The sequence below is a fragment of the Folsomia candida genome, unplaced genomic scaffold (assembly GCF_002217175.1).
Source record: "Folsomia candida strain VU population unplaced genomic scaffold, ASM221717v1 Fcan01_Sc006, whole genome shotgun sequence".
In the NCBI taxonomy this organism is placed as follows: Eukaryota; Metazoa; Arthropoda; class Collembola; order Entomobryomorpha; family Isotomidae; genus Folsomia; species Folsomia candida.
Window position 1 is genome coordinate 6719626 of NW_019091198.1, and position 22798 is coordinate 6742423.

General features: G+C 40.6%; 1 protein-coding gene across 8 annotated transcripts in view; it reads left to right on the forward strand.

Moving 5' to 3' along the window:
* Nucleotides 1-6575: 6575 nt before the first annotated feature.
* The window catches only part of LOC110850999 (cGMP-inhibited 3',5'-cyclic phosphodiesterase A), a 61705-nt gene continuing 45482 nt past the window's right edge, over nucleotides 6576-22798 (forward strand). For 2 of the 8 annotated variants that reach the window (XM_035853166.1, XM_035853167.1), the window contains exons 1-2: nucleotides 6582-7839; nucleotides 8803-10082. In XM_035853166.1, coding sequence (XP_035709059.1) covers nucleotides 7590-7839; nucleotides 8803-10082 — 1530 coding nt within the window. In that variant the 5' untranslated portion in view covers nucleotides 6582-7589. Of the gene's footprint in view, nucleotides 7840-8802; nucleotides 10083-21051; nucleotides 21511-22798 lie in introns of those variants that run through there. The other 6 variants (XM_022098624.2, XM_035853169.1, XM_035853165.1 and 3 more) reach the window with 5 other exon arrangements.

The following is a 22798-nucleotide window of genomic DNA, read 5'->3' on the forward strand; positions in this document are numbered from 1 at the left end:
GGTTACGTCCCCCAAGTTTCTCTCGTGTACAAATCATTCTTAAAATTATGAACATGGGTCATCATTCGTTTAGCGAGAGACCAACTTCACTTAAGGGTGCACTCCCTTTCCTTTGGAGAGAAAGCATAAAGCAGCAGGATAACTTTGCCCTGAGAACCATTCGTGCACTTGTTAGTGATGCCAGCACCAGTTGTCTCGCTCTGAGAAAGAAAGAGAGAAAGGAACAAACTAACTTAATCCCATTTTATGTACAGCTCTGAGAAGGAGTGGACCTCTACCTTTCACTGCCAGATTTGGATGCCCTTTGGATATTTAAATGACTAAAATCGCGAAGTACTTTGATTCTATGCCATATTTGCGTCTGCCATACCCACTCAAAGGGTGAAAAACCTAAAAAAAAGATCTGTTTTTGCTCATTTAGACCTTCGCTAAAAATCCAATTTTATTCGGATTTTGAAAATTCGTGCATCATTGTGGTCATACATAAGTAGTTGCTTTATCATCTCTAATATCAAATTTAACTTTTTTGAAATTTTGGTTCTTTCGAAGAAAGGGAATTCAGGTAACTTTCGCAAATATTAAAAAATTCATAGCAATTGAATTTAATAAAGCAACTCTCGGGGATCACAATGGTCCAAGAATTTGCAAAATCCGAGCGGATTTTTGGCGAGGCATTGAAGGTAATGATTTTGGTGGATTTTGCCCCTTTGAGGACGTTTGGTTGGCGAAAATGGGGCCATAGCATCAAACCACTCCGGGTTTTAATAGACGCATGGAACACTACTTACTACAAATCCAAAAAGCATCAAAATCTGTGAGTAAAAGGCAGTGGCCTCCTCCTCCTGAGCATTGCAGATTGACTATTCCGTCAATTTATTCAGATGGCCTGGCTAACTATCTATGTGCTCTGGCAGCAACGGCAATCTCATCTCTTTCCATGGAATGGCGAGGAGATCTAGGCCACACTCTTTCTCCTCGTACAGCCACAGACCTCGTTTAATACGTCTCATCTGTCTCGTACTGCTTCTCCCCGTATCTTTTTTAGCCCCAAAGCCAAACACACAAATTCTTCCATCTTTCCATCCGACTTTGAGCATTATGATTACTCATCAGAGGGGGGTCGACTCCGCATCTCAACAATTTGTCTCCTTTTAAGAAGCAGGGCTAGGGGTCAAATCGAGCCCCTGAGGAATGTACTGACCACGAAAAGACTGTGTCCTCTCGTGTGACGTGTTCCTCTAGCGGGGTTGAACTACTGAAAGAAAGTTATGAGCAATCCTCTTGCAGGAATTCACAACTTTCAGCGCAATGGTAGCCAACAAGGATTATATCTTTTTATCTGTCTCCCAAGTTGCATCATTGCCATAACTTATCGTAAAAACATGAGTTGAATCCTCTCCTTGTATTATTAAATCTGACGACTCTCATGCGTATGTATCTATGCAAGAAGGTTGTCTGCTTATAAACTTTGGAAACTTGTGCGGTAGATATTTGCTACACAACAACACGCCTGCCTCTTTCCTTGTTATTCATGTCTGCCTGTAAGGAATTCGACTATCTGGCCATAAAACTAGACTAGAAAGCCCAACAATCTTCCGGTCCCTGTAAAAGTTCCGCAAGGGAGTTAATACAAGTTTACGGTTTACTTGCTCCCCTCAAAAAGTACTTTCTCTTCGAGTCTCCCATCTTCCTACGACTTTCCTCTCTTTCCTTGTAATGAAAGCCGTTGTATGTATGGGAAAGAGAAACCCGGCTTTTTGTTCTCTGTGGTGGTCCGGGCACTAGAACATGACTTCGGCATACAGTCATCTTCTGGAAGTCAGTGAAAGTGGAGAAATTTTGGCCAACTCAAGAAGAATCGGAAATCACGGCTTAGTGTAAATTGACGCCTTCTATGCGGCTTTGCTTTTCTCAGACATTTCCTTACCCAAAGTCCTTGGCGTGATCTAAATATAACAATAAGTCGCCATACAACACCACGTGAATAAGCCTGGGTTAAAAATTTGTCAACAATTTGAGCGCTTGGATTGGAGTAAGTATTGATTCGGTCACTCTAATCTAGTCGCTCCCATGACCAGCAGTTGTTTACTCATGATCTCCCCCTCTGAACAGAAATGTGAGACTAGTGCTGCGTCAAGTTGAGTGTTGTGTGTGTAGCACGGTCTTATGGAGAAAGTGAAAGGGATTTGTGTGGTTGGGGTGGAAAAAGTGAGACCCGAATTTATATATCTCACCTGCTCCCACACCGCCTAAAAGCTCACCTGCATCATGCATGCCCTGTAAATCGGTGAGATGCGTGTGGTGTGCGTCTTTCCCCACGGTTTTTATTATCGTGTGGATGCATATGATTTATCAAGTCGCGTGAATGGAAGGAATTTCTTTTCCGTTGCGCTGTTGTTTGTATTCAGAGTCCACAAACGGGACCAGCAAGTGGTGCGAGGGCGATAAGAAATGTATTCCTGGTGACTCAACATTGCAGTAGTGAGTAATGCTTCAAGTTTCCATTATTGCATTGTAGACTGCGAAAATACAATTTCGCTAACGCAGTTACCCTGGCTAATCGTAAAAGTAGTAGAAGGGAAAGTTAAAGCAGGCTTGGATTTGCGGGTTGTTTGCGGATAAAAAGTAAGAAAAATGTCGAGTTCCCCGTCTGTAAAAATAAACATGTACTAAATAAACATATAGGAAGCATGTTACTTACCGTGCATGCTACTTGCAACCAGCAAGGAGCAAGTATGCATGCGGTTTTTTATGCATGCGTGTTAGCTTTACATAGAAGAGAGCAGAATTTATATGGTTCATTTGTACAAAAGTGTTTGAGTCTTAACGAATTGACAAACTAATTCATATCACAATTGATGAAAATAGCCTTTATGTTTATAAGTATAAAAGTTGGTTAGTATTTAAGATTGCTGATTATTAAGATTAAGACTATAGTCTTTATCTAAAGATATTCCACACTGCCAGTCTAGGAATTATTTAGCTGCAATTCACAGCTCTGAAAATCAATTTTTGCAGAGCTGTGAAATCACAGCTTTCCTATCCTGAAAGCCGTGAATCTGCAGATTGTGAATTCACATCTAAAATTCACCACTGATTCCTGTGCATTTTAATTTACTGTTATCTTAACATCCATTCACGATGCTAGCTTTAATAGATGCATTTCCAGTTTGATTGAGCAGAGGTAACGCCATTTACTGGATTGCTGCGCTAGAAATGGTTGCATGTAATTCAAAATCTCAAAGAATAATAGATAGTGATGGGATGACTGTCCTTCATCCCATCCCTGCGTCCTGCGGTCATTTGTTTATATAAAAATGTTGACATACATAGAATTCACGAGCCGGTCGGAAGCTGTGTATTACTTTTGGCGAAATAGTTCGCTTGTTTCACCATTTTCAATGTATGGAAGTCTCGTCTTTGTGGCTTTCCTACATACACTAAATTCGGGTGCATAGGCAGGTATAAAGTGAATACGGAGACGAAACAAATCTGCGAATTGAGTTGAATCACATTTCATTTTGTTTCCATTTCCTATTTCCTCTGAGGATTAGTTGAGGCAGGGAAAACCTTGGATTTGCATTCGGAAAGCCGACGTTGTCACTTCTGATGTGGAAGTGGATTTGCAATCTACATTTGATTGTGTGAAAGTAGAAATAAATTTACATGTCATACAATTTGCAAATCTTTTGGGGTGCAAGAAATCTTCCGAATATGATACATACAATATTTTTTGCACATAAAAATTCATACTTTCCAAGAGAAAATTTGAACAATTCGGCTTTAAATTCAGTAGTGTTATGCATGACGCACTTTGATTCATACCCAAACTCATCCCATTGTACGTGAGCTGTACTCTTATGTGAGGCTATTGTAATGATTTGACAACTCCAGGGGACTGATACGAATCTTATAAATTCATATAAAGATTTTCATGGTAAAAGTACAAGACAAAATTATTCTGTCGGCCGCCTATCACATTCTGAACATGGCTCTATTTCCCAGAAGTGAGTGGCAAAAGTGACAACCGCCCGTATTCCTTCTCGCCGAAAGGGTTGAGATGTCATCTCTGATGAAAAAATGAAGGATTGAAAGGAAATTGCCCTTCTAAACTGTGTGTCTCACTCGGAGTCTCACATTGAAAATGATTAACCCGAGGAGGAAAGGGTTCAAAATATGGGGGATGGCCGTGGCGTGTCTCTCTATTTAATAAGTGAAAGCAGGACACAAAGAAGGAAGGAAGTGGACCATGGCGCAGTGTGACGACAAAGGAATGCAAATCGCACTCTAACAACAACGGCGACAACGGCGATGACGACGACGAGAGTTGGGAGTCAACTTGATGTGGGACCCGCATTAGAATTTACAATCATTTCCAAGCACTTTTTAGCCGTATAGCACTTATGACGGTGGTGCTGGTTTCCGCTGGAGGGTAAATACACCCATGCATCCACAGAGAAACGCATCGGTTCCCCAAAAATCGAAACAACACGAACGAACAAGCAACTGAAAGTGGGATGAAATCAACTATTTACATTTCACTTGATTATTGTTACGTGTTCACTGTTGCATAATTTCCTCCCGGTGAGTCAGTGGGACGAATGATTTACTTATTCATACGTACGTACGGCAGTGTGAACTTTGGTAATTTGAGATTGAGGTATTTCTCCACATTTCTATCTCTAACTTGGCGATTTTGATATGAGTTGCTAATAACGTACGTATATTTAATTACACAGATTTTGTATGACATGGCCGGATCCGGAAGTTATATATGCACTGTGTTGAAGTGTTTATTGAATTCTTTAGCGAAAAATCTTACGCTGTTTCTCACTTTCATTGTATTTTTCTTCTATATTTTACAACATAATATTATTACCATTGTCATTCAGGAATCATAAATTATCCTTGTCAAGAGAAATGAATCATTCGTTCGGAATGAGCATTTGTTTCAAACCCAAATATAATTTTAGCATATACACAGAACAGATTTTATTTAAACAGCTCATCCAGCCAGCAAAATACTACAGGGGTAAAGTAAAGTGGTGTTGATTTTGCTAACACGATACAATACCGTGTTCTTCATAATACCACTAATTGGCATTTGTGAATTGTCGAGGATAAATATTGGCATTAGCCTTGCATTTAAAAGCATGATATAGCACTTTAACTTTGTTCCAACAGCATAGTGCCATTAATTATGGCGTACCTCCAATTTGGCAGTGTCATTGAACGTTCGCAGGAGAAGAAGAGTGTTTAATCCTTACATAACCAACGACAAATATAATAATCACGCCGGTACTTTAAAAAAATCTGCTTCATTACACACCACATTATAGCACACGTTCTCTCGCAGTGTGGAGTTTGAAGTGATAATTACCATCGTTATCAGATCTGCAGGAGTTGTACTTTTACAGTTTATGTGTGTTAAAGGATTATGTTTAAAGTTTGCGATGTTTCTTCCCAAGTGTGCAAATGTATGTACATAGCGATGTATGTATGAACATGGTGATGATGACAACACTGGCAATAAATTTAGTCCTCTTAGAAAATCCTCAGCTCTTGGAAAATTAATATTTTGATGTAATTTATGCTCCTAAATACTTAATACTTCATTGCGTAAAGAGTAGGACAAACCTTTACATAATTGTGTTATTAAAGTTATGCTACATATTTATCCTTATTAAGCAACCCCCGTTGCTTGGTTTGATGGGAATAATAAATTTATAAAAATACATATGCACTGTACAACAATCAGTGTGAACCAATAATAATCCACTGGTAAAAAGACGACAGTAGAAAATTGGACAGATTGACGTGGAACTTGGGATTATCCAGTCAACCTTGAAACTCTACTTATTCTCAATTTCTTGCGAGTCTCTGTTTTCATGATAGATCGTCTTGTTATTGTCTTCTCATTATTACAGCTACAAAAGTACAACGCAGGTATTTCAGGCAATCCGCAGTTCAATTTTATTATGCAATTGCATAGTAGGCATGCAATTTGGTTGGTGTCTTGGCATATTTTTATGACAGGGCAGATGATAAATGGATCAAATGAAAAAAAAGTTTACATAAAGTATACAATGTGAGATTACATGACTCGTAAATATTTTTGTATTACTGGAAAGTGTCGCTGCTGGTGTTTTGAAACATAATTTTTGTCATTATTATCTTTTTTTGGAACCATAATTGAAAACCTTGTGTAAATTATTGTTGCAGGAAATGTTATCAATCACAACGTCGGGTGCTACAAACTTGAAAATACAATTGGACACAAAAACTCGGTGCCAAAAACTGAACCGTCGTCTGGCGAATGATTTCTGTGATTGAACAGACTCCTACCTCCTAAAACTGGTCAGGAACACGAACGAGTCGGAAGAACAGAGCGTTCGTTCTTGTGCTGCTACAATACTCTCCACGGAGCTTCCTGTCAGTTTAGTAAACGAAGTTAAATCAGTGGTTGATAGTTAATGTTCTGCCAACCCAAATTCAGCAGCATCGTCGTCGTCGTCGCCGTCCCGTGTTCCTGGTGAACTGCATGCTACTTGCCATTACCTAGGAATAGACGGCACCGACGGTCCAAAATATATGACTGAATGCGTGCTGCACGCTGTTGTACGTATGTATATGTAAAGGACAGCATTAACTCTATTACGTAAACTATTTCCTTCGACATTCTGCCAAGATGCGAAGAAAATGGTTTCATCATCCGAAGAAATAGAAGAAGAAAACGACTCCCATCTTTGTTTGGTGTCCATTTCCGAGGTTTGTGTCAGTCAGTATTGCGTTGTGCTATCCTTCCTTCTCTTCTCCCCTTTCGACGTAATTTGTGGGTCACTAGGTTTATTTATTTCACTATATGGTTAGTTTACGTTCGAATGTAGAAACTGAAACGCTGACGCTCTCAAGTGGTTGATATTTGGCATAGTGCGAATTATTTTAATCCAGTATTTTAATCCAGTATACCTGGTGTATAGATTTGCAAGGTTGTTAAAAGTAAATGGTACACAGAATGTGTCGTTATTCGTCGCAAAGGCTTATCGTCGCTGTGGGAAGGAAGAAGATAGCATGTCAATCAAGACGCGGTTGTGGAGGGTTGAGTTGATGAGCAATTGGACGTGAGACAAAATCTGGCGATGACAAATTGCCATTCACACAACAGGAGAAGAAGGGAAAGTGAGACTCGTGAGTCGACTTCAGCCCTTTTGACGGCTAGCTTTTGCGCCCTCGTCACAACCACCTCGTGTCCCGTTAACTTTCCATCCGACGTGTCTCTGCCTGGAATATTCATCCGGAAGACGGGGCAAATCCAGCAACAACGCAACTCTCTGCATGAGTGTCAACCTTTGTGCGAGACAGATATTTGAATTGGACGTGTCTTCCCAGAATGCAAAATGATGCTACTGCTCGCTCCTATTATCATCATGGATGGACGCCGTTGCATGTTTATCTGACCATCGTACAGTTTATTATTATTGGAACTTATTAGTCGTACATGCTAGGAAACTTTTTAAGCGTTTAATGACTTACTCAATCAACTGTACCTTTTTCTTCTCCTTCTTCGGACCCTTCGGACGTGAAGGTTGATGATGATTAGTGGTGAGAGGGACCTATTTTGGCGAGAACTGTTTTACGAGTGGGACTGGGCGACGGAGAGGATTTTATCGTCATGGGGCCGTGTCGCCCGGTCAGAGTTTGACTTGGTTCGTGTCCTAGTGGTTGGAAGTTTAATGGTTTTCTTCGCGTTTGTGCTACTGCTCCTCCTTGCCTTTGGTAATACGAGCAGTCCTCCTACCAGCAGTGGTGGTGAAGCAGAGAGCAGTGGTGGAGATTATGGTGAGAAATTCGCAATTCGAAATTATTCCTTCATTCTCATTCCCTCCTTTCTCCTCATCATCCAACCTCCATCATGACCAACGACCGCTTAGCCGCGCTTAAAGCAGTAAGTTCACTAACAATCTAACTCGCTGTTTCTTACTTTATTAACTTTTATAGCGCTTTACAACCCAATCAGCAGAAATAGTATACCATAGCAGAAAGAGAAAGTAGTAGTTGTAGCATAGGCGTCGTCGTCGTCGTCGCCGCCATCATCCCCTGGACTGCCAAAGTTCCTTTAGGCGCAGAGCGATGAGGGTGACGTGGGTGGGGATGAGGTCGCTGTTGGGGATGGATAGCGAATGAAAGCAGGCAGACAAGGAAAGTTAGGTTGGAGAAAGTAAGGGAAAAGCAAAGACAGAGAAGGGCGAATTTGCGTGAGGAGGAAAAGAAATCGAGGTTGAAGAAACGAAGGGAAAGCGAAAAACGGAAGAGGGCAAATAAGCGAGGACAGAAAGAAAACCAAGATGAGAAAGAATAGGAATGCAAGAAGAACGGTACAACTTATAGAGTGTTTATGAATTAAGAAATATATGAAAGCGATAATATATGAAAGCGATAATAACTTGCAAATTAATTGAGAATTGTATTGCGTGTATGTAGATTAGTTTAAAAACTGCTTATATTTTGGTTTAGCTTAGCATCTCACCTTGCTTGTTGCGTTACCATCACGAACGCTAGCTTGTTATACCTTGCCGTGCTGGTTGTGTTGCTCAAGCCAAGCAGTTTAGCTGGCTGAATTCTGCTTCTCCGAACGGAGAAGCAGAGTTTTTGCTGGTTGAGAAGCAGTGTCTGCTCGACAGTAGAGGAGACGACATCGCAACCTACTCCTGAGCTAAATCCACATTGTGTCAAATTCCTCCCTTGTAAAGCAAAGTCGTTGGGTCATCAGAGAAAATTAAAGTATATTCATTTCGTGTCTAGATTTTTGTATTGGAACTTTCTGCTTCGCTCAAGAAGCAGAGTTTTTAACGGTCCGGTTGTTGGTCTGGTCCTCATTCGCCCTCAGTGTTTCTTGCACGCTGGTCTGCAGCGCTGCTTGTCTCTCGTTCTACCTTTATCTTCAGTCTGCTGCCCCCACCAACGCTGACCATCCCCACCTGTTGAGAAGTCGTCTTCCGCAGGGGTACTTCTGGAAAAAGTTTGGTCCCCCGGTCACAGATCGCCCACTCTTTTCCCTCTTTTGGACAGGCGTCCTAGTTGACCTCTGGTCCGATAATAACACTTTCCTCCACGCCCTATTTCTCTGGATCGTTCTCAAAGCCCTCAACTATCTTCACCATCGAACTCATTTCAATACAGCTTTGACATTTGAAAACCCCAACGTCAACGTCGACCACGGCGGCGTAAAGTTTAGACCTCCTCCTCAACTACTTCGGACTTTGGATCAGTCAATTGCGACAACGCCAGAAGAAGAAGCCCTGCTTGTCGCTTCGTGTCGAGTGACCCTTTCACTCTTCTGCTACTTTATCACAGTTCGACGATTGGGTTCTCTAGTTTGGTCAAGTTTCCCAGTGTTGACCCACCTGTTGGGAATCTTGGGACTTTTCTTCGGACAATTTCTACTGTGTGGAATACAACAAGAGAACAAGAAGGACAACACTACTTCAGAACTTATTGTTCGGTCCTTACCGTCACAATCACAACCACAACGTCAAGGGAGACGGAGTGGAAACACAAACTTTTCCTCAGTTTCTATCCCCAGATTTCTGAGAAGACCACTTCTTGTGGGTGGGATCTCAGCGTCACAACCGGGGTCATTTGACTCAAGTCCAGATGAGACGAGGGATAATGTGATACTCGCGTCGTCCTCATCTTCAAAGAACGTTCCTGCTGGAATCGTGTGCAGTGAACGTGACCAAAGTAGTAGTACGATTGTTGTACGAGATTGTGAGGAGGAGGAGGACGAGAAGGCGTGCTATGGTGGGAGGAGGGACGATACTGCTGCCGCTTGTTCAGAGTACAATGACGATGATGATGATCATTCTTCTTACTATTATTATTCCAATTCCATTCCATTGACCAGAGAAAAGTTTGATGGTGGTGACGCTCACGGTGGAGAAAGTTTTCACCAGCAGCAGTTTTATAACGGATTTTCAACAAAAAAGGGTGCTTTTCATCGACATTCACTTCACGGCAACAACATGAGACGAACATCTCTCCCAGCAGCACTGCCAGCTCAGCGTTACTCCTCCATTCACCAGGTAAGATGAGAATGATTTTTTATTTATTTTTAGTTCAGCTTGAGGCACAAGCATGCAGTTTATATTTTAAAGAGGAATCCAGGTGGATCATGAGAAAACCAGAAAACCACGCCAGCAGACAACAAATACTGATAACTAGCTGCTTCACCTACTTGCTTATAGGCGCTGCTGGCAAAAATCTGAGTTCTGAAAAAATCTGACAATTCACTTTTTGATGACCTAGAGTTTTAACATCCTCTAAATAAATTGTGTTGCTCCAACCAAAATTTCTGCGCCCCATAGAATTTCACAAATTGCTATCTTGCTCAAAATCTCTTTTCCTTATCGCCCCATGCAGTTTTTAACAGCAAAATAAGGTTTGGGGCGACATGAAACATTCAACTCCTGCCTTCATGAGCCTGTGCAAAATTAACTTTTCGCAACACAAATAATGAATTAAAGATACGATTACGGGTACTTTTTGTCTTCATATCTTGTAAACGGGATTCACCTTAGTTTTCCCGAATTATTCGGAAAGCAAGCATGAACGAGGAACAAAGTGTGTAAACATTTTCATAAAATGACGTTGGCAAATAAGTCTTGTCAAACTGTCAGGTATTTCGGGCTTTTGTTTCTGCTGACTTGTGCATATACAAGTAGTAGCTTGTTCTTCTACCAGTTATACATACATGCCATCCATGACTATAAAATCAACCGTCATCAGATTGCTTCCTCCTCATCTTCTCTCGAGCAATTTGAGTGATGTTCAAATGAATACGATTGCATGCGATGCTCATCCTCCTGCTAACGAGAGGAAGGAAGAAACGAAACAATTTTGCGCTCTTGTTCCACCACTGCTGCTGCTGTTTACTATCTCCTCCAAGTAATCTCGTCATCACGGAATCGGGAAGTGATTCATTGTGACATTCAGCTCTTTGCAAACAATGCAAAGGATTTAATACGTATTTTCAGGTTGGCAAATAAGTATCTGAACCGAGAAATAAACCATTTGTTTGACTCTCATCGTCGCCTTTGCTACAAAGTCAATCGCATAGTAAATAAATACGATGGCCTCGCTCGAGTTTGTGTTTTGTTGGACGACGACGAAGTAATTAACAAACGCAAAGGCAGCAAGTTTCGTATAGAAAGCGACTCAGAAATTAATCAGAAACACGAGAGACAGCGACTTAATGACCTGTTGCCATCTCATCTTGTCACACGGCTACATTTAATGAGCAGTCAGAACTGGAGTATGACATTGTCGTCGTCGGGGTCCAATGTAAATATCGTGCTCGCGCGTCACATTGACCCCAACGAGCAAAGAGGAGACGAGTGTATTGCAATTGCAGATACGGAACTAACACGTACGTATAACAAATTTATGATGCAGCTTTTCTTAAATATGAAGCATTCCTTTCATGAGATAGCCTATATCTCGGGCTAAATAACATGCATGACGGGGATCAAATCAACTTCTTGTCGTACTCAAAATATGTACATGCTTCGTATTCTAGGTACATTAGTTTCAACTTTTTTTACGAGTATTTTCAAGTAAATGAAATGGTATTCATGTTTGAGACGTATGTATGTATACACATGTCTATATTTCAGTCCTGTTGCTGTAATTAAGACATTTCCAATAATATACATACGCAGAGTTTGCTTGCTGGTTCTGCTGTTGTTTCAATTTGATATGCTTATGTACTTGTTGCAAAAATCTTCTCCTCAAAACCCGATCTATCCTGTTTGAAGTTGGTCGGTGTGCTCAAATCTTTTTTCCTAGTGCTGCATGAACCGTTGCAGAAATGTAATTCGGATTGCATAAAGACGAAAAAGAGGATCTGGTCTTGAGCGAAATTAATAAAAATGTCGGCCAGTGACATGAGTGCTAGAAAAAATCTGGTGAACATATTGGTCCCGAGTCAGTCAACAGATGAAGCCCATGTTGATTAAATGGATATCTGCTGCTGCTGGGGATGATAATGAACGGAATCCTTCAGGACTAGTTCACAAAAGGGATTTGCTATGATTGAGATCATATTTCCACAGTTCCAGGCGATTGCTTTCCTTTAGAAATTCAATCAAAATCTCACGAATCAGTGGACTAGGTCTGGTGCAACGAGCAAGGCAAAATCAAAGGTCACCATTGATAGACCATGATTATCAACATCATGCTTACATGCTGCGAATAGTCTCTGACGTCCGCTCTCTGAAACCTTTGGATCAAATTTAATACTGGTGAAAAGGAAAATCCCGTCATCCTTGCCGTGTTCGTTCTATTACCGCATTCATGTAGGTATTCATAAGTTTTCGATTTTTCACTTGACCGCGTCCCTCCTTTGATTCCCTGCTCAAATTAATATATAAATATTTCTATATATAGTCCAACCTCTGTCTACATGCATATCACTCTGAACATGGAAAGTCCAAATCGTAATTAAAGCATCTGACATTACGATTTATTTTATTGAGTAGAATTCATTCTGAACAGGTTAAGTAACCTGATTTTTTTGTACTCTGGTAGCCAAATGGACAAACCCAATACTTATACGCTGGCATTGTTCGTATCCGTTTTGTCCATCATAAACGTGGGCGTGAATGAAGTGCCATCACTATTTTAGCGTTATGATCGAGACAATAGGAAATCCTGAGAATCTCATCCAGGAGAAAGCTGGCAAATCAGAGCAGGACGCGTTTATTTACTGCTGCCTCCTCTTTTAAAGAGCAGAATAATAAACCTAGTTGACTTTTATGCTAGTATTGTACTTTTTGTATTATATATCGTTCGCTTAGCATTTTTAATATTGGGCATAACACAATTCTGGGCATAAAAATCAATAACCATGTCCTTTTAATGCGAGGATGTTCAATAACAGCACTAAACATTGACATTTGCAGCTTTTAAGTAAATTGACGCTTTTTTGTCCTGCTAATCAAAAATGCCATCCGATTCATCCGGCTCTGTCTCCACTAATCCAGACCAGCAGCAACTCACGGGAGTGATGATGATTTATGGTGACCCACTTAACCTAGTGATTTTTGTCTCTAGAATACAAGTCCTCGTCGTCCGTCAGTAATGTGTAATCATGGTGGCTTGAGCTTAGGAAACTACTTATTTGCAACCTGCATTTGAAATTTTTGGTGCACCAGCACCACTCTGCACATTATTTCCTAAACTGTACAGGGGAAAACTTATTAGTAATCGCTAATAATTCATCAAACATGCAACTGGCTTGAGCGGAATGGTGGTATTGATCAATATGCTGCAATTCTTATAAGTTCCACCTTTCTCTTTAACAGCATAACTCGATACGCTGTTTCCTCTGGTCAGGCCTTGACGCAACATTCTGATCGTAAATACAGCCCACCAAGTAAAATAATAATACATGGTTTGGATAAAACTTTTCAAATTATTTTTCCAGGCCAATATGCCAACCAGCCAGTTATTAGAGATATGTACTTATTTGATACTTTACTTTCCACTCGATTTTGCTGGATTTGCTGGAACTGGTTCAGAAGCGGTTTTCACTACGAGATAATAAAGTTTGGCATAAAAATGATATAAATGAAGTTGCATCCAGAATTGTGTCGATTTGTCACTTTTTTTGCACGGATTAGATTTACTTGCAACATGTTACCGGGGGGTGAAACATATGCTGTTAAACTCGGTATTAAGAGTAGGTATGTGCTTACATCTGATCCCCGTTGATTTATTGAATAGTAACCATTAGGCAATTAAACATGAGCTGGAAACATACTCGAGGAGACGCAATGCTCACACAAGAAAAGTTTGTTTTTATTCTGTAATCAGAATCTTGGAGATGGAAAACAAGCAGACAATTCAGATAAGGATGGATGGGAGCTGGCAGGATCAGTAAATATTTTTTCACGCAGCTGTTGGCCGCCTGAAAGTGTTGTTTAGGTCATAAAATGGATAAATAAACCATTACATTCGGACCAGTTTATTTGATTAATTTATGCAGCCTTTTCCCAGATATGCGCTCACTCAGATATGGCTCCGGCCATGTGCATCTTCTTAGTTTCCTAATGAAACGGCGCTCATGATGAGAAAGAGCTGGCCAAACATTGTTCATCTTTTACGTGCCATTATAATACCCGAATACCACCAAGAAGACGAACCTGTCAGGAAGAATGCAACCTTTTTCACTGTGGAATATGTACGACCTAATTTCGAAACGTACAGGATCAGCGCGTAACATTTAGCCAAACAACTGGTTAGCATTTTATACGGCTCCTTTTTCTTCTTCAGATATTGTGTCGAGGGCGACCTTGCCAACATTTACATAACCTGAGAAGCAAGCACTACTGTCTCTTAATGTTTGTGAAAGCATGTAATATTATGTAGTAAATATCCAATATGACATCGGTTGTCGTGCAAATTCCTCACTTTTTAAGAATCAGGTGACATACAAAGTGGTGGAAGAAAAGATGAAAGACACTCTGTTTGCATCTTTATTGTCAAAAGAAATGTCGAGGTTATGGTTAGCGGGTGCACGGACGTACGTAATATGGCTATATCGCATATATAATACTTTTATCCGCACTATTTACTGCACTGCATTACCTGACGCCTTATTCCTTATTCCTTGTGGCGTTATTGTTTCGTTACCAGTCGAGGGGAAACACCTTTGCACGAACGGATAGCATTTTCCTCAGTTTGCTCTGTTTGAGAAGTACACGTACAGTTATGTAATGGATATAAAAGAAATTACTAGAAAGCAGACAAGTACGAGTAACGTGTATAAATGAATGGCATAAAAAATGCGTTGGAAAGAGCAGGATCTCCAGGAACAGAAAAACAGAGTAGTTCATGGTTTAAACGGATCGCTTAATGCATCTGTGAGTGCAATTTCATTGTGTCATAATGAGTGATGATGATTCCGTGTTATGCATGTGTTTTATGTTGGCGAGGAAAAGTCAAGTTTTGTGAATGGATGGTCTTTTGTTGCACTGTATCAAAAGAATCCTTCTTTCTCGAGGGAGGATTTTTCTATTAGCACATAATCCATGTGTGTTTTGAAGGCTTCTTACTTACGAGTACACATATTTATTTATTGATTCGTATCGATTAACCATTTAAGACGGTCTCCCCTTCTTTTAAGCAGACTTACTTATTAACTATTCACCACTCAAACTATTGATTAAATGTTCCCATCATTCATTCAAAAGTTGAAATTATTTCAACGTCATTTCACCTTTGTTTTGTTGCTCAATTCGCAATTCACGCAGGGCATACTGTCCGTCAACATGTGGTTTATTTAAGTAAGGTAGCAGCTGAATTATCGCAGTTATTCTCTGTGACGCTCCTGAGGAGGCTTCTGCTGGATTTATGTACTTGCCGTAATTTTCTAATCAAGCATTACATCGTTTTTCATTAATTTATGAGAGTTAAACACCTTCACAATAAACTTTATGATTTGTCTGCTCAAACAAGTTTATGGCTGCATGGAAAATGTCGCCATTTCGTAAGACACGATGCTCCTCAGTAATAGCATGTTAAACATGAAATAACACTGTTGCAAAAGCAAAATCATTGATTTTTAGTTCCTGTCTGTGAAGAAATTATTTATTATTTAAATTTCTTATTTTAGGAAAATAGGGAAATAATGTTACCACAGTATTGCATGCATATTATGTGCGTCTGCATGGCGGTGGGTGCAGTTAAACACTGGTCAGCCTACAAATCGAGCCCAATTTCTTGACATCATATCTCTGATTTGATCAATTGGTATGCATGATTGAAAACCTAGTAGACAGGTCAATATATCTGCGTTCCCTTTGCTACCTCAGTTTGTATTCTGTTAGGCATCGCACTTATTGCTATTAGGCCACTACCAAAATAAAAGAAAAAAATACAGCTCATCGGCTCCTGTGTAATTAATTGGTTTGTTGGTGGTGGTAGTTTGAGAGCGTGGATAAGCTGTTGTGGAGACCATTTAGGATTACTTAACTTTTGATCACTGCTGTACTTTTTGTTGTCGAGTTCATTGCAATTACCAGCGTGAGAGAGAGAGGGGACAGCTAACACGACAACAATTATAATCCACTTGATTATTCTGAACACTAAGTTTGCATTCAAAAGCATGGGAATCCATATATTAAGTCTGATTTATAACAACATTTGAACCCTGGACACGGCTCAATGAGTGTTGAATTATCATTTAAATGAGCATCACATGTCCACGACTTTGAACATCATCTGCACCGCTGACTGGCTGGGTACCTCATCCATTCGAAAGTGAAAAACCAGTTTGATTCAAAGTTTCTTCATCTTATGTCCACTAAAACAGAGGAGCAACCAACACATATTTATGCTAATTATGTGAACTTGAATTTGTCCAAACTACAGCAGGGCTGGACGACTACGCTTCTGTATTATATGAGCCAATTTAAAATCCTAGTAGAAAAAAGGTGAGATGAAAATATCTGTATTCCAGTTTCAGAGATCATCGCTATCCTCCTGCTGCGTAATTTTGACACCAGTTTCTCCACACATAAGTGACAGCCTTGTTATTTATTGCATTAACAATTACTACCCTTTTTCTATTATGAAGTTACTGCCACTCTGCTAATTTGGTCACTATAATTATCAAATAAGCAAAACCAAACCTCTGTTTGCACCATTGTAATTGGCATGCGATTTTTTTTCACTGGAAACATTATCCGTTGAGCAATCTGCATTCTTCATCCTGTCGTTTGGCTCCAGTAGTCTAGATACGTCTGCAATTAAGTAATTGAAGCTTGAGAATTGGGTTTATTGTACGATGAGATGGGAATCCATTCGTATTTATTTGTCGTGGTCGGAATTCTTATCCAGCACAAAACACAAAAGAATTAGTCGCATTTTTTGTACCCATTCAAGTTCCAACGGATCATTAATTCTTGTCTTTTTATCTTAAATATATTATCATCAAATTGACCATGCTGTTCAGTGCTGGATATGGCAGATTCTCTACACAAGACAGCACTTAGTCGAGTTGACGACTGCTGTGCTTCTTTGACCCTTTTACACTTGGATGACTTGTAGACGGAAGATTATCCCCAGATAAACAACCAACAGCCATGATTACCCAGCCAAGATTAAGCCAAGACACAAGTGAATGAATTTATAAAAGATATGCCGTTGAAAGGGTTGATGATGAGCTGCTTCTTCTTCTTTTATTGCCCTTCTTTCTCCTTCCACTTCCCCGACGCCGAATTAAATTTCTGTGTCCGACAGACACAAGTGATACACACAAAGAAGCGCTGGGCGATGTACAAATGAATAATATGCAGATTTACCCCCGTCTCCTTTCAAATCGATGAAGGAAGCAAGTCCACAATTTCATCAGCATATATTTAACAGCAGTCCGACATAGGAGCCCACTTGATTATTATTCAAAAAAGAGCTTGTAATGTGCTTGGTGATGAACATTTAATTTGACAGTCGACTAATCATAGCTTTTCTCCGCACCAGAGCAACATTTCTTGTTGCATGCGAAAAGATGTACACTTTCATTGAGTCCACCGCAAGAGGATGATGACGATAAAGAGAATGGACGTGCCCAAGCCGAGAAGAAATGCAGGCTCGCTTTTCATTTTTCTTCCTTCGCCACGTTCATTCTCGGGGGCTGGATCTTTTCTGCATGTAATTTAAATTGGGAGGAAAATTGAATTTCACAAGTGCGTTTCGACATTGCAAAATTGATGTGACAAAAGATCGTTTGAAGAGCTGACCTGAATAAATCTTGCATGCATGCAAAAAATATTTTAATAGGGTGTCAAAAGTTATGACTTCAATAAATTACTCGCTCCTGCTACTCTTCATTATTATGACGGATTTTTTAGGGGAGACAGAGTCATAAAAATTGTGGATGAAATGAAGACGGTGATGAAAGGTTGAGAAATTGAGTCAGATTAACTGCAAGTTTTGGATGTATGAGGTCTGTTGAGTCAAAATGAACTGAAAAGTCTCGGACTCATCATTGATTCAAAGCTTTCCTGGTAGAAGCATATAAATAGCATTTCAAGACGGTTTCATATGGTTGCTACATCACTGTATCCGCTAAAAAAGGTCATGAGCCAAAGTAGTTTGATCCTCATATTTCAAGCATGCTTAATTTCATTGTTCAACTATATGGTTATTATTTGGGGATCAAGCTGCGCTGTAAATTTAAAATGTCTAGAAATGTCAATTCGTCGTACGGCCAGATTTATTCTAAATGTAAAGAAGTATGATTCTGTCAGTAAAAAGATGAAAGAAAAACTCAGATGGCTCCTCCCTAAAGATAATTACTATTTCAAAGCCTTCTGTTTTTTCTTTCAAACGAGACAAAATCCTATACCATTTTTTGAATCGTTTCTCGAAAAAAATTCTGACTTCCATAACTATCCAACACGCTCATCTAATCTGTTAAGAGTAAATTTTTGTCCAAAAAATAGCATGAGTTCTAAAAGTCTTCATTTCACAACTACTATTGCATGGAATAGGTTACCTACTGAATTAAAGGAAACACAAAACTTCAAACTTTTTAAAACAAATCTTAAAACCTTGTTCTTAAATTATGATTATGAATTTATCTCTACTTTATTATCCTAAAATATATGTACATATAATTTTAATTCTGCTCTTTATGACTAAGTCACAATTATAAATTATATTATTATCACTCGAATTCTTATACATGTGACAAACATTTGTGTAAAACTTTTTTGTGTTAGCCGTCAAGCGTAACAAGATTTTTTGTAAATCAAGCTTGATGTGAATAAATCAAATCAAATCAAACAATAATAATAATAATAATGCGCATAATGTGGAGAGACGTTCGCATAATTATCGTTCAATAAAACTCGTCTCCTCTCCTTTTCAAGTTTCCTTAATTTGTCAATCTCAGATAAAGATGTTTATTATTTGTATGTATGGAAAACAGCTCAGGCTGAATAATAATAAGCAGTTTTTGATGCATGGAAGAAGCGTATGCGTAGTGAATCCCTCAAAATTTACAAGTAAAACGCGACATGCATTGGATCTGGATCGATTCCACATTTGCACATTTCTCACACAACTAAATGCTACACAACTGCTAATCGAATATCAGGATGGCGTTGGGGTTGCGACTTGATACTGCCTGCCAACAACTTTTTCCACAGTTGACTGACAATCTCAGTAAAATTGTTAATGAAACTGTGGAAGCCGTAAAAGTTGATAAAGTTGGAAAACCCGTGTTTCTGGATGGCTTCTATGATGGCACAAAACACCTACGTGAGCAAAATAATGGCCAGTTCTGTCACTATCTCAGGGATGTCATCAAAGTTCAAGAAAAGTTGCGAGTGTCACATTGATATTTCTATTGCGAAAGTGTAAGCTCATGGCAAGGACAACAAGCCAACCCCCAAATTAATACGTAACCTAAAGTGAGGTAAAGTTGTTTTGGTTTCCGCTTTCCCCACGGATTGCAAGCTAATGAATACCATTGCATACATACATGTACACCATTCAATTCGTGGGCGTGTAGTTTTGTTGTATGCGTCGTTTCGCAATCTCTGCTTTAATGATATCATGTGCCATCCCAATTTCTTATATCTAGTTCTAAGAACTAGAACTTCTAATCGAAACACCCCAGTTTCGCCAATCCCGTATTGCAAATCTGATAAAGTTGTCCATGCACACGCTTTCGAATTTCGCAACCATTTTAATGACTGCTCCACTTTCATTATTCCTCCTTCTTGGCGAACTGCACAAAATTCTGGCCTATTTTCGAGGAAAAATTGATAAAGTTGATCCCGCGACTCCGAAAACCTGCTTCCATGCAAGTTTGCTCCAGGGGTTTCAAGTGGGTTCACTAATTAGACCCACCTGAGCAGGATGCGAATGAAACAAAGACGGCCAGACCAGCGAGTAAATCTTTCTTCATTATCTACCCAAACTACATACACACTCTGATCCTGAGTCGGTGGGTCGGAAGGAAGGAGAGAAAGCGGAAGCCAAGTAATGGGTTCGTCCTCAGTCCGCGTAGAGAATGAGCGAGAGTGAGGGCAAAAGTTAATAGATCCGCTACATCTAGTTGGCCGTGGGTTGTGTGTGTGCACAACTAGACGGCACGCGCTTTCAGATTTTAATTATCCTTCCTAATTTATTCCAATTTGGATCCGGGTTGCAAACCTTCATCCGCAAGGAAGGCCAGGTTAGCTCGTTCGTTCGTTCGCCGTGGTGGCAGGGATATTTAGAAGATCAGTGTCCACCCTGTGTATGTACAGTCAGACGAGATTCTCACGATCAATACCAGCCACTCCAAAAACCCAGTCAGTAGCCATAGGAATTGTCTGGCTTCTTCTTCTTGCCTATTTCCAGGCCGGAATAATAATGGATGGTATTTTAAGCGCTTTCTGTTCTACAAAACTTGACGTATCTAGTGGTTGGTGGCTCATCTCACTTTCTTTTCTGCCTACGTAGCCGTGTGGGTCGGAGGAAACCAAAGTTGTTCCTCCACCAACGCTGGCGAATTAAACTCATCTTCTCTTTTCTCGTGGTGGTAGGCGGCCGTCTAGTCTGGGGTTTTTTATTCCTCTCTCGTCCTAAAAATTTCTTGCTGTTGATTGCAAAATGTGGACATGAATATTATGCGTATTGGGTGTGTGCAGGCAGAGTGATGTAACCGAACTGGTGAGAATATCTCGCACGCACCAGAAGTGGACGTGGATGGGGTGATACGTGGAAGAGGAGGAGGCCGAAGTGCGTGCGATATAGGCAGCTGCCGTGATTTGTGGTGGTCGAGAAACAAGAAGTTTCATCTTTTTGTTGGCTGGAGACAGGAGTGGAGGCCGTCGGAGTGGTGGGAGCAAGCAGTAAGCAAGAAGGGAGCTAGGCTAGGGATCATTATGGTGGGAGTTCGGTGGAGAAAGTGAGCTTCGGGGGGAGTGCGAGCGAACTGATCTGCTGCTACTGCTTGGATGCTGGGAAATGCCAGGATTGGACGGAGTAGGCAGCAGTCGTGGTGGTGCTGTGGGATTCCATCGCATGTCAGTCAGTTCTCAGTTCCCTTCTTTCTCCCACATTTTCGGTCCCAGCTCCTTCACCTAAAATTCCACTCAAATATGTAGATCAGTGAGCGTTTGGAAATTCCACCCACCGTTCGTCACCTCTCTCCGCTGTCCTCCTGAGTACGCGAGGACTCCTGCCTGCCTCCTCTTGGCATCAGCACATTGATTTTGCAACGACGACGACGAGTGCGTTCCTTTCTTTCTTTCCTTCTTTATTTCTTTCTTTCTGTCTTTCTTTCCTCCGTCGTCGCCTTCTTCGGATTCTCAGTGAGAGGAAGAGACTAGTAGAACTTAGTAGCATAGGAATAATAAGTGAGCGATAAAAGCCTGGCTGGCTTGCTTGGAGGAACTTCTAGCTGCCCACCTCTCCGGCTCGACGACGACCACGATGGCAAGCAGCGATGAGTTGGTGAGTGTGAGCTACCGTTTCATTTCTTTGTTTCAATGTTTGTTGCATATCTTCTCTCTCTGCAATTACGTGGCACACATCACATGGCCACGTAATTATACCACTCGTTCCTCGTTGCAGTCAGCACCTTGGTTTTTACACTATGCATTCCGTCTCTGCACCCAACTTTGCATTGCATAACGCTCCCAACTGATAAGTTACCACGAGCCAGACCAAGCTCTCACTTTTGTCCTGACAGGCTTGTTTACTTCTTTAATAATAAATTAGCGACATTCATCGTCCATAGTGGGAAGTGAGGGCTTGAGGGTAGGAAAGCCTTTCTTCATCCTGCCTGCATTCCAGTCACGCAAGGCAGAACCCACTGGTGAAGAGAAACACGTCTCAATAAGTGCACTGAAAAGTCCAGTGCAGTGTTTAACGTCTCGAGTTAATTGTTGGGGAAGGAATTCGAGATTGGAAATTGAAATAGATTTTTGTTGCTATTCTCGAGTCTAGGACGATGCGTCTCCCATTATTTATTAAAGGTCGAGTAGGCGAGCGATATATAATTGTGGAGACGAACGAAGGGACAGGGCAGCTGACTGAGAGGAGAGGAACCATGATGGTCTGATGTGGTAAAAGTGAATTGTCCCGTGATTATGAGCTCACTGGAAAGTTGCGATTACGAGCATTTTTCGGTGTCCCCACGGAATGTTGACAGAGCAAAATGACTCCGCTTCGCTTCCAATTTCTTGTTCCCATTTGGTGATGCTTGCTGCCTCTGCTTCGCGAGGAATGGCAACATGACTTACACTGAAGCAAATATTAACAGAGAGCAAAAGGAGAAATTTATTTGCCCAGTGGAGACATGTTCGTTGGTTCCTTTCCTACTTATTGCTCATATATAGGCTCACTCGCAGCGTAGTCGTAGTGGTTATTACGCCAGAGGAGGAGAAGATTGCAAAAAGTGAGTGGAACACACTTTTCTTGGCCGAGGTTCAGAATACAAGACGACTCTCTGACTCTTTCTCTGCTGCTTTTTTGATGCCCAGAATGAAACAAATTATGATACCACTTGAGAGTCTCTGTTTGACAGATCGGCAGTTGTAGCACCAGAAGCAGCAGCAGAAGCTGCCGTAGTAAATGATACCAGTCAGTAGTTCAAGGAAAGGAGTATTATTATTATAAACCGTGTACATACGGATGTGCATACAGCTCATATATTCACGTGCGCATCAAGCAGTAGTAATTTTTACGTCGGTGCGTCTTCTTTAAAGCCCCAACGGAACGAGGGCTTATATATATGCAT